At 47.7% G+C, this 11,496-nt stretch overlaps 1 protein-coding gene across 1 annotated transcript; it reads right to left on the bottom strand.

The window, feature by feature from the left end:
• Nucleotides 322-6,856, bottom strand: LOC8072072. Its single transcript, XM_002446351.2, has 7 exons — nucleotides 6,010-6,856; nucleotides 5,793-5,937; nucleotides 5,657-5,710; nucleotides 5,480-5,571; nucleotides 2,845-3,080; nucleotides 2,507-2,680; nucleotides 322-819 (listed from the first exon to the last, which is right to left on the bottom strand). The coding sequence occupies exons 1-7, from the start codon at nucleotides 6,768-6,770 to the stop codon at nucleotides 722-724; spliced, it is 1,560 nt and encodes a 519-aa protein (XP_002446396.1). The 5' UTR covers nucleotides 6,771-6,856; the 3' UTR covers nucleotides 322-721.

The raw sequence follows: 11,496 nt of genomic DNA, 5'->3' as shown, positions 1-11,496 counted from the left end.
ATTTAACATGCCCTTTCGAATCCATGAGTACTATCCCTTGAGCCCTTGATGAATACTCAACGCCTAATATAGCAGTCCTTTGGTATTTAACCAATCCTGAGAACGCTGTCCGGAGTACGATGCAGGGAGACAGTCAAGTCAGATTGGTTTATTTCATGTTGAACAGAAAACCAGATTGGCAGTCCAACACTGGCGTCAATAAAGAGCTCTGCATTGAGATCAAAGCTATTTGCCCTCTCAGCATTACTACATAGCATCATGTGTAAAGAGTGAAACAAGCATCAACATCCCCTTTTTATCCACGATATTCTTGCATCATCATTGAACAAACAAACAAAAAGATTGATTGCTGGAAAGCCACAGGCAAATTAATGGCGCAAAAAGGTGATACATCAAACACTACCGACTCAAATAATAGCCTTACAACTTACAACACTACATTCTGATCTTGGTACCCTTGAACCACTTTACATAAGCTCTTCCACTAATCTACAGAAAATTACAAATAGATATTACAAGCTAAATACTTCTTTTCAATGTGGGCAATTGCGACCACAACGCATAGTACATAACAGGCATCCCAGGCAAATCAAGGTGAAGGCTTCCCATCTGATGAACATGCTTCTCTTCTATCCGGAAAAGATCCAAGAGCAAATAATCCATGATGTCCCCCAGAGTATCAGCATGTCCTGGAGCTCTGCTACCATTAATCCTCCTAATTTTATGTGATCCTTCCTGACTGATCAACTAAGGTGCCTATTTGATCTCCACAAATTGCTCTAGAGATGTTACCCGGCTCTAACATGTTAAAGATGACAACTGCAAGAAATGTACAAATGTCATCTTATGTATAAACTGTTAATACCACAACGCATTGCCAAAATATTGCTGTGAATGACCCCCACCAATCCAAATATGGAATTTCGACTCGGTGCACAAAGATTAATAAAGTAGATCAAATGACCTTAGAACCCTTCACTTATTATGCATCTCATCAAAGACGGGTCATTCCTTTGTGAGAGTGGCATTTATTAGCAGCAAGGATTGAAGAAAAGGGTAAAACATGGATATAACTTCTAAAACGACCTAAGGGCGTCCTCAATGAGCAGGACTAAATCGCCAGCTGGGCGGAATAAGAAATAGAAAAGGCTGCCAGCCAAGGAAAGTGGGGTCATGCATGCAGGGGCAGTAGATTTCTCGGGAGCTGAGCGACGAGCGAAGCCCTAGCGATCAGGTTTTTACGTGTTCTCTCTCCTCCACGTAATCAAATAGCTAGCTAGGAAAGTCTTGTTGGGGACGCCCTAAGGGCAGCCAACCTGAAACTATAGATGTTTTCCATACATTAAATGCTATGCCAGATAAGAACAATTCTAACGTATGTTATGCCAGGTAAGAAAAAATCTGCATGGCACTTGATTTACTGAAGAGAGGGTAAAAGAGGAGGAAAATTGAAACGATTTCGGCACATGCTCCAACAATGTGAGAAACAGGATTCTATTTGTTGGGCCTCGTGGGTGATTTCTTTGGTGTGTGTTGTCGGCCCGCATCGCCATGACGCCATCAGATGAGTCCGAGCACGCGCCACCGACCGCGTCTCAACAAGAGCCACTGCGCGTCCAGCCTTCCTCGCTGATAATGGCATCCCCAACAATGCTGCCTGGTCTCCCCTGCTTACTATCACGTCCTTGCGAGCGCAGGCGCAGCCGACCTCGCCATCCGCACATCCCCATGAACGCCACCGGCCAACTAGGCTGATGATGATACCACTGAGTTGCTTGCTTCTTCGTTGTTTAGCTGGGGTGTAGGTTTCTAGCTTCTTTGTATCTTTCTTGGCCGCAACACATCCTAGCATGTACCCTAAGGACGACTGGGAGCAGAAGCTGCTCCTTCACACCTGCCGTGCGAGTATCATCGGCTGTGGCACCCGCCTCACCACACGCATGCCTGGCTTGCTTGGTCGCTTGCGGTACGCATTGCTGCCGTCCGATGCTTTGGATGCCCTCCTGCTAGGAGCTACCGGCCATGCCTGCTGATTGCAGGGGGACAAGACAGGAGAGAGAAGGGCATGAAGAGAGATGACACGGCAACGGTGAGGGAAGAAAACTATGGCCAAAGATCCAATTGGGACCCACATGAGGAAATGATGGGATGGAGGTGTAGTTTCTATACATGGTGTGCTGCTTATGTGGCAGGGATAGAAACCACATGGTAGTTTCATGGTTGAGACTGCTGTCCCGCAAGATAATGAGTTTTAGGTCAAACTATCTCAAGTTTGACCAAGTTCATATAAAAAAACTACAAAATTTATGACAATGAATGAGTACCATTAGGTTCAGCATGAAATATATTCTCACAGCATACATATTTTGGTGTCATACCAAACTTGAGATTACTTGATTTAAGACACAGCTAAACTGTCACTCTTAGCGGGACGGAGTTGAGGAGGCTAAAATTACCTCCAACCTACATTCGGAATCTGACGGAGTAGTTAATAAGATGTACTAACCAGGAATGTTGTTCTCCTCACAACATGTTACTGCTGTCATGTCCATTTTGGTGATTCCTCTTGCTGCTAACTCCCTAAAGGAGATGTGCTCAAATGAAGCATTACTGTTGCTCCTAGGAGGACAACCAGATTCATCATCACCAACAATGCCTTTAAGGACAACATCTGCATTGACTGGTTAGCAAATACATCTAGTCAGTTTCCTCTCTGCATCATCTGAAGCTTTTATAGAAACTAAATTAAATCATTCGGGGAATGGGAAGCTGTATGTGCAAGTCCAATGGAAAAATCATAAGAATGAAAAAGAAAGATGTTAGGGACAGGAAGCAATGGCATACTCTCTGAAGCTCTTAAGGCAGCAGCTGTATCTGTTGTGAACAATGGATTCCCAGTGCCCGCACCAATCCCACCAAAGATGACCACCCTCCCTTTTTCAAGATGGCGTATGGCTCGACGCCTAATGTAAGGTTCTGCAACTTCTTGCATCATCAATGCAGTTTGGACTCGTGTCTCCACACCTATCTTTTCTAGTGATGCTTGAAGAAGTACTGAATTCATCACTGATGCCATCATTCTGACAGTTAAAACAGAAAGATGTAAGTATATACACATGCCACATAAGTACCAGTCTACCAGAAGTCCAGAACTCCCTGAATAGTACAAAAGGAAATCTACAATCCAAAGTAACAGCAAAATGCAATTTGAAGCGACATGGGATTTCTGTTCGTAAAGGTGCACAAAATAAGACTAAATCATATGAGCTCCATTGGCCACTATTAAGTTACACAAGTTTACCAATTCATAAGTTCAAAATGGTCATGTTCAGTTGCACTTCAGTTTTCAGTACTCTTCACTAGTGAATATTGAATACATTTCCTAGCATGCTGGCCTGGCTATTACACAGCTAGTCATCCAAGTCAACAAGTTGGTGCCCTGAGTTGACAACTCTAGGTAGCTTCTTGTACACATTCACAAATCCAACAACATATAACATAGTTGACCCTAGTGCTTATTTTTTGAAGCTTGACCATGGCAAAATAAAATAGAATAAAAAAAATACAACCCCTCTCCCTGCCACCGCCACACACCAACAATTGCATGCTGCCTAACTGCCAGTCCGAACTCAGGCATTAAGGGATAAATAGGCCCCACATCCATAGCTGGATTGTCCCTATCCCAGTCAATAATAGGCTCTGCAGTTGCTTTGTCATCAGCATGGAGAGCTGTGTCTTTCATCTCCTGCTGGATCTCTGTTGGGATACTTGGGATGGGAACTTCTTCAGGTCCAGATGCTGTTGCTGCCTCTTCTGCAGCTTTGAACCCATATGCCTCAAAAACTGCATCTTCATCTGCAAACATAGTATAGTACCATCTTGATCATCATTGGGTATACTGGTTAGAGTACTCCAATCAACGGCAGGTTCTGGATCACTGAAAGGTTGTTCTTCTGGAGACATAGCTCTTTCACCAGCTGCTTATGACTGCTGCAGATTGACCAGTAACCCTAGATGTTGCATGAGCACTACCATCATTGCCTGCTGCTCCTGACTGACCCCTTTCCATTACCTCACAGGAAACATACATCAACTATCATCAAAGCCTAGCACCAACCATCTCAACAAATTGTTTGTCTGTGGTTACCTTCCACTCGGTCACAATATCGCTATCAACTCCCCCACACAATAAGCTGCTGACTAGGGCCCCAGATAATGTTGCTAGCCATGTCCTCAACAAAGTAAGAAAGATTGAACAGACCTACTGTCAAACAAGACCTCATGCCTTGAATCTTCCATTTCAAGTGGACCATACTCTAGATTTGCAGTAAACTTAGCACAATCAACAACAATTCTAAACGCATTGCCAGGGATCAATCCTGACACAGGTCGAAAATCAAAACATTTCGGAGTTAGAACAGATCCAACTCCACAGCATCACTGCGAATACAATCTATACAGTATCCTTCTTACCTAGGAGGGCAACCAGACGACTTCATTCTGCAAGATGAACAAATTCCCTACCTATGAAGCGCAGTAACGCACAAACCATGAAATTCAACGACTCTAGACAACAACAACAACAAAAAAAAACTAACCTAGCACAGCGAACCCTAGCTACAACAGAGGGGAGAGGAGGGTCCATGGGCTCACCTACACCCACGAGCACGTATGGGTCAGAAGCACCGGACTTGTTTTTGCCAGCTGCCACTACTGCAGATTGTCGTGCCGCGCCGCCGCCAACAAAGGAACAGGGCTGAAGAAGAATGGGGGCGGCACCTGGTGGAGAGGGAGTGGTGTCGGGGGAATGGGTGTTGAGCCCACACGTGCCTAAAGAGATAAGGGGCAAGGGCAGGGAGGTCTTTTGGTGTGCCCCTGCCATGTTGTAAGGGTTACTTGGCCAGCCATGCGTGCAAAATGTCTAAAACGGTAAAGTTTTTGTCGGTGCGGTAGCAAAAACGAAAGCGTAGGGACGCACCCAAAGCTGGCAACTGAGCCCTTGCCAAATGTAAAAATGGCAAACAATTAAATATCCCAGCTCTTGTTGTTTCCTAAAGTCAATGACGTGCTACACAAGCATAAACTTCTGCCTCAGCATGGGACTATGTGAGATTATAAACTTGAAGTGGCACTTGTGACAATATAAATGCCAGATCAGGAATGCATTATACACAAAACATAAGCATAAGGAAACTTCTAATCCATTCTAACCAATAAGCAGGGTCAACCAGGTGACTGGAATACGATCATGGCCGAGTCCTATACTATCAACATTCACCAGCAAAACTATGGATGTCTGCATTAGAAGAACTGACAATTTGCTACTAGTCTTTCTATAGGGGTCCAGGACCCATCCAAATATTTTTGTTGCATGCTCATCATTATTCACGATTCCTGCTATATATGATAAAAAGTGTAGAGCGGAACAGAAGGCAGACATAGATCAGAAGCAAGGGAAATAACAATGGCAGAAAATTACCCAATTGGGTACGTTGAGGCTCGATCAGTGCCTGTTGCAGCTACCCAATTGTCACCGCAGAATATATTCCGCCCTCCTAGCACGATCGCCACCTGATAGGATTGTATGTAATATTAACTTGACAAGTGTCCCTGATATCAGAAAAATGCATCTCTGAAATGGATGTACTCTATTTACCTCCACACCATGATGGCACGCCACTTGAACTTCTCTAGCGATCAGCATAATCACCTGAAAAATTGACAAAATTGTAGTACAAAACAATTAGGGAAACATCAAAATAGATCTATCACCATCAGCTAATATAAACTACCTTGGGATCAACATTTTGAGGAGCCTCTCCACATAAGGCAGTGCCCCCAATCTTCAGAAGCACCCTCTTCCATCTTGGATTTGAAAGAGGGTTCGTTCTAGAGCTACCAACCCCAGTAGGAGGACCAGTGCTGGAAAGAGGATACCTACAGTGACAAACATTAGCTAAGACCAGTAGATCTCCAAATTGATCAAGCAATGATGTAAAAATGAACCACCTTTTGCTGCCGTGCTGCTGCTGCTGCTGCCTCGGTTTCACATCCTCGGCTGCAGCAAGAGGCTTGGAGGAGGCAGGAGACATGGAGTCTCCGACGATCTGCTCCATCTTTTTGAACCAGGGCCAGTGGCTGACGGCGCCTCCGCCGGAACTGGTGAGACGCTGGCACTCCACCTTGTAGCGTTTCTTAAGGTTGTCGATCTTGTTCTTACATTGCTCCACGCTCTTGCCCCCGGTAGTCTTGCCCTTCCCGTCGGTCACGACGCTGGCCACGTCCTCCCAGTCCCGACCCCGCAGGTGTCCCCGGTTGAGTTGCTCAAATCGGTCCGTGTAGGCGTCGAGGAGGCTGCTGATTGCGCCGTCCGTCCACTCCTCCCGATCCTTACGGTAGAGGTCGCGCACGCTCGAAATCCCTCCACCGCCACAGCCCTTCTTCCCCCCACCGCCGCTGCCGCTGCTGTTGATGTAGGAACAGTACTCGCCCCCATCGCTGCTGAACTCCTCGGCGCGCTCCCTGCCCCGCTTGGCGTGTTGCGCCGGCTTGCCGCTCTCGGCGTGGTGGTTGCTGTCCTCCTGGACCTGCGCGAAGGAGCCGGCGCCGGCGGCAACCCCCGCAGGCGCGACAGTGAAGCTGAAGGGATGGGCGGCCTGCTGCGACGGCGGCGGCGCGGGTTGCTGGGCGATGGGGGGTGCGGGCGGGGGAGTTGCCGGCTGGTGGGCGTCGTCACCGAGGAGGCCGAAGTCGTCGTCGCAGGAGGCCATGGATGGCCGCGCGTGGCGGCGTTAGGGTTACGCCGCGGGCTCCGCTCCCAGCCACGGCGGCGGCGTTAGGGTGACGACGTTACCCCCTGCCCAGGTGTTGCGCGGGTTAATGGGGCGGGCCGCGGCGGGCGTGACCCACGGAGCCGTTACGGCTCAATCACGGCTCCGTCACCGCGGGGATGTTACACGTTGCGGCCCTGCGGGGAAGGGTGGGACCGGCGTCGGCGAGGCTGCCCAGAGGCAAAAGAATAAAGTGGGTCCCATTGGTCGGCTGGTCAAACGGGAAGAAACCAAAATGAACAGACGATCCGCCACTGCTTGCTACAAGTGGATTTCTGAGAAACTTTTTTATAAGGTCCTGTTTAGTTCCCCACCTAAAAAATTTTCATCTATCCCATCGAATCTTTAGACACATACATAGAACATTAAATGTAGATAAAAAAATAAACTAATTACACAGTTTAGTTGAGAATCGCGAGACGAATCTTTTAAGCCTAGTTACTCCATAATTAGCCTTAAGTGCTACAGTAACCCACATATACTAATGACAGATTAATTATGCTTAATAAATTTGTCTTGCAGTTTCCTGGCGAGCTATGTAATTTGTTTTTTTATTAGTTTCTAAAAACTCTCCCGACATCCTTCCGACATATTCGATGTGACACCCAAAAAATTTTCATCCCCAATCTAAACAGGCCCTAAGGCAAAATCTGACCAGTGAAAAAAAAACAGGCTAGCTATAACTAGGTTTAACCAATGCAAAGTGTACTTATTTGGTTGTTCTGTTATAGATAAGCTGGTTAGATCTTGTTTAGTTGTCAAATTTGTGTGGGTGGATTCATCTTATCTTTTGTATGGGTGAGTTTACCTCCACCTTGTCTCGTACAATCATTTCAACGATCAGATGGTGAGCGCAGGGAGCAACACTCTACAAATACCATGGGAGCCGGAGGGGATGCAGTAGCCTAACATGGACACGAAAATCATGAAAGGTAGCACCCGCAACTGCTCCACCAGATCCTCCATTCCACATGCTCGTCCACACTAGCTTCTCATTGGCAGCTCAGGATGGTGAACCAAGCGGGGCAACACCTACATGGCAACCTCAGTGATGTAGAGGATGTAGTATGTGGCAGCCACCTCCTTTCTCGACAAGGAGGCGATGACGACTTTCTCTATCCGTCGCCGTCGTGGTAGCCGGTGGCCCCGCGCTCTCTTGATTCTTGAAGATGAAGCAAGTGCGGGCATCCGGGCGAAGGGTTGCGGCAAGCACAGCCGAGCAACACGGTGGCACGTGGGATGAGAACATGCTTGGCAGCGCCATGGTTGCGCTCCAGCGCGAGTGGTCGATAGCGGCACAAGAGATAGCACTATATGGTGACACATACATGGGGACTTCTTGTACGGTCACATAGACCTAGCCTAGCTTCGCAAAAAATGCTCACATCTGTCATTTCCCCAAGCAGGTTCTGATTCCTCTTTTGGCAGGCTAAAGCCTGGCTAAGCACCTCAGCGAGTGAAAGCCCTAGTTTGGTTTTGGATAATTGATGAAACCCTAGTATTAACCTCTATACTAAGTGTGTGTAGACTTAATGAGGTTGGTACATGCCAAGTGATGGAGCAAGTGATGATCATGGTGATGATAGTGATGACCACAAGATGATCAAGTGCTCAACTTGGAAAAGAAGAAAGAGAAAAACAAAACCCTATGGAGATCAAGGCAAAGGTATTGCTTAGAGTTTTGGTTTTGGTGATCAAGACACCATAGAGGGTGTGATCATATTTAGGATAGATAGTCGTACTATAAAGAGGAAAATTCTTTGGCTAAGCGGTTATCAAGTGCCACTAGGTGTCATTATTCATGTGCATGCATTTGAAAGGTCCTTGTTTGATTTTGGTAATTGAGTGACAACTTAGGTGGACTAATAGTGTTTATGTGAGATACACAGGAGATTAGTCCACAGGTGATGATGTGATGATGGAGGAGCTCATTGCATATGAGACATGACATGGAGTCATGTGACCAAGGTGGAGAAGATCAAGATGACTAGATGAGGCTTGGCTCGATGGACCGGTTGCAAGAGTGAAGGCCAAGTCGGAGGCTTTGAAGCGAGGGACCGCGTGTGACGATGAAGCTTGAGCAAGACTTGGCGCCGATGGACCGAGGCAACGGTGAAGAGCAAGTGAGGTCAAGATCAATCAACCAATACGGTCACGTGATGATATGAAGTGGATCATATCATTTGGTGATTGGTTGGTGCATGTGTTGCATCAACATTGGAGGTAACCAATGAATGTGCAAGGCAAAGGTATAACCTAGGGCATTTCCATTTCACCGGTCATAGGTGTGTAGAGAAGTTTATGACCGGATTTAAGATAGATGGCCGTACTATCAAGAGGGGCAAACTTGTTTGCATATCGGTCATCTAGTGCCACTTGAGCGATCTAACTTTGCATACGTATTAGGATCGAGTGGCGTGGCAAGTTGAGAGGCTAACTCCTTCAAAGAAAATGATTGTGAAAATGCTAACACACGTGCACATGTTGGTTTACACATTGTGGTGTTGGCACACTTTTTCAAAGGAGGTGGGGTTCCTAGGGTTGAGAGGGGTGTGGGTTCCTCTCTCCCTTCGGCGCTTTTGAGAAAATTAAGTGTATATTTTCTATTGCGCCGGTGGGAAATTTGGAGAAGTCGCGGGAGTGTTTCTCTCACCGGACGGTGGTGTTGGCAGCACCAGCGAGAAACACTCACCGGACGGTGGTGTTGGCAGCACCGGACGCTGGTCCAGAGCGTCCGGTGTGGTGTCAGTCTGTGGCTCAGGTGTGCAGAGCGCACCAGACGCTGGCACCGGACGCTGGGCGGTTACTGTCTGTGCGTCCGGTGTGGAGTGACGTCAGCAAGTGCGCGCGAGGAGTTTCTGACTGGAGAGCACCGGACGTTGAGGGTGCGTCCGGTGACCCTGCAAGTTTGCGGAGCTCTCTGCGCACGGGTCCGGTGTGCACCGGACGCGTCCGGTGTGGACTAGCTGAGCGTCCGGTGGTGCTATGTCAGGCGCGCGTGCGCAGTAGCCGTTGGCGGCAATGGTCGAATTCAAACGGCTAGTGACACGTGGCTGACGCCTGAGCACCGGACGCTGGGAGTTGAGCGTCCGGTGGCTCCCTGTGAGCGTCCGGTGCCCACATGTTTTGCCCAGTGAAGGGGCAACGGCTAGTTTAGCCCTTGGGGCTATAAATAGAAGTGGTGGCCGGTCTTGGCCGGTGCTGAGCACCCTTGGGACTTAGTGCCCATGCTTGGGGAGTGCTAGTGAAGCCTCTAACTCACATATGCTTGATAGTGATAATCCGATTGTGTGAGTGAGTGATTCTAGTGCGTTGCATTGAGAGATTGCATCGAGTGGCACTAGGTGTTCATGTTGCAAGCCGGTGGTGCTTGTTACTCTTGGAGGTTGCCACCTCCTAGACGGCTTGGTGGCTTGTGACTCCGTCGAAGCACGCAAGGAAATTGTGCGGTGCTCCGGAGAAGAGATTGTGAGGGGTACGGTGCTCACCCCGCGGGGATCGCAAAGAGCAACTCTAGTTGAGCGAGACGTGAAAAGCAACAAGTGGTCCGGCCGGGTCAAGTGCTAGAGCTTGTGGTAAGCACTCCACGTGGGAGAGTGTGACTTGCGGGTCACCACTAGCAAGAGGACCGGCGGCAACCTTGGAGCTTGTCTCAACGGGGATGTAGCTTGGTGGCAACCAAGTGAACCTCGGGAGAAAATCATCGTGTCAACATTGTTCTTCCCGTTGGTTTGCAAGTCCCTAACACAAGCTTGTTTTTACATTCATATATTTGTGCTTGTGTAGTTGCTCTTGTAATTAGTTAGCTTGTGTAGCTTGCTAGTTACCTTCTTGCTTGTGTAGCTAGAAGTAGTTCCCTTGCATGACTAATTTGGTTTGTGTAACCTTGTTAGTCACATTGCTTAGTTTGTGTAGCTAAGTATTTTACGCTCTCTAATTTGGCATTGGTTGCCTTGTTATTGAGCATTGCTAGTGAGCTTAGGAGCTTTGTGTTTTTGCTTACTAGTTGTGTAGGAGCTCCCCGGTTTGCAAAGTACTAGTGGCATAGGTTTGTGTGACCTTGCACCTAGAATTGGTTAGGTGAGCTCTTGCTAAGGTAGCACCTTGCTTGCTTGTTTAGGATCTTTTCAAGGTGCTAGAGAACTTAGATAGAGGGGTGTAGTCTTGGCTAGACCGATAGTTTTAATTCTGCACTTGTTTCGGTTAGCCGGCGTGTTAAAGTTTTAGAAAGGACTATTCACCCCCCCTCTAGTCCGCCATCTCGACCCTTCAGCATTTAGAACCTAGTGAGCTAACTTAACTCCTTCAAAGAAAATGTTTATTAAAATGCTAACACACGTACACTTGTTGGTACACTCTTTGTGATGTTGGCACACCTTGAGAAGGAGGTGGAGTTTGAAGGGTAGAGAGAGGATGGGTTTCTCTCTCCCTCCCACCGAACTTACGAGGCGGGATTCAGTGCTTTTTTAGAAAATGAAGTGCATATTCTCTATTGAGCCGGTGGGAAAATTGGAGAAGTCGTGGGAGTGTTTCTCGCACCGGATGCTAGCCGCAGAAGCACCGAACGTTGAGCCTATGCGTCCGGTGTGCTGTGGTGCTTGGCTCGGCTAGGGTTAAGCACCGGACGGTGAGCACCGGACGCAGGGTAGCTCCTGTTCTTGCGTCT

The sequence above is a fragment of the Sorghum bicolor genome, chromosome 6, assembly GCF_000003195.3.
Source record: "Sorghum bicolor cultivar BTx623 chromosome 6, Sorghum_bicolor_NCBIv3, whole genome shotgun sequence".
In the NCBI taxonomy this organism is placed as follows: Eukaryota; Viridiplantae; Streptophyta; class Magnoliopsida; order Poales; family Poaceae; genus Sorghum; species Sorghum bicolor.
The sequence above is the reverse complement of the archived record's forward strand: the minus strand, read 5'-3'. Positions and strand labels throughout refer to the sequence as shown.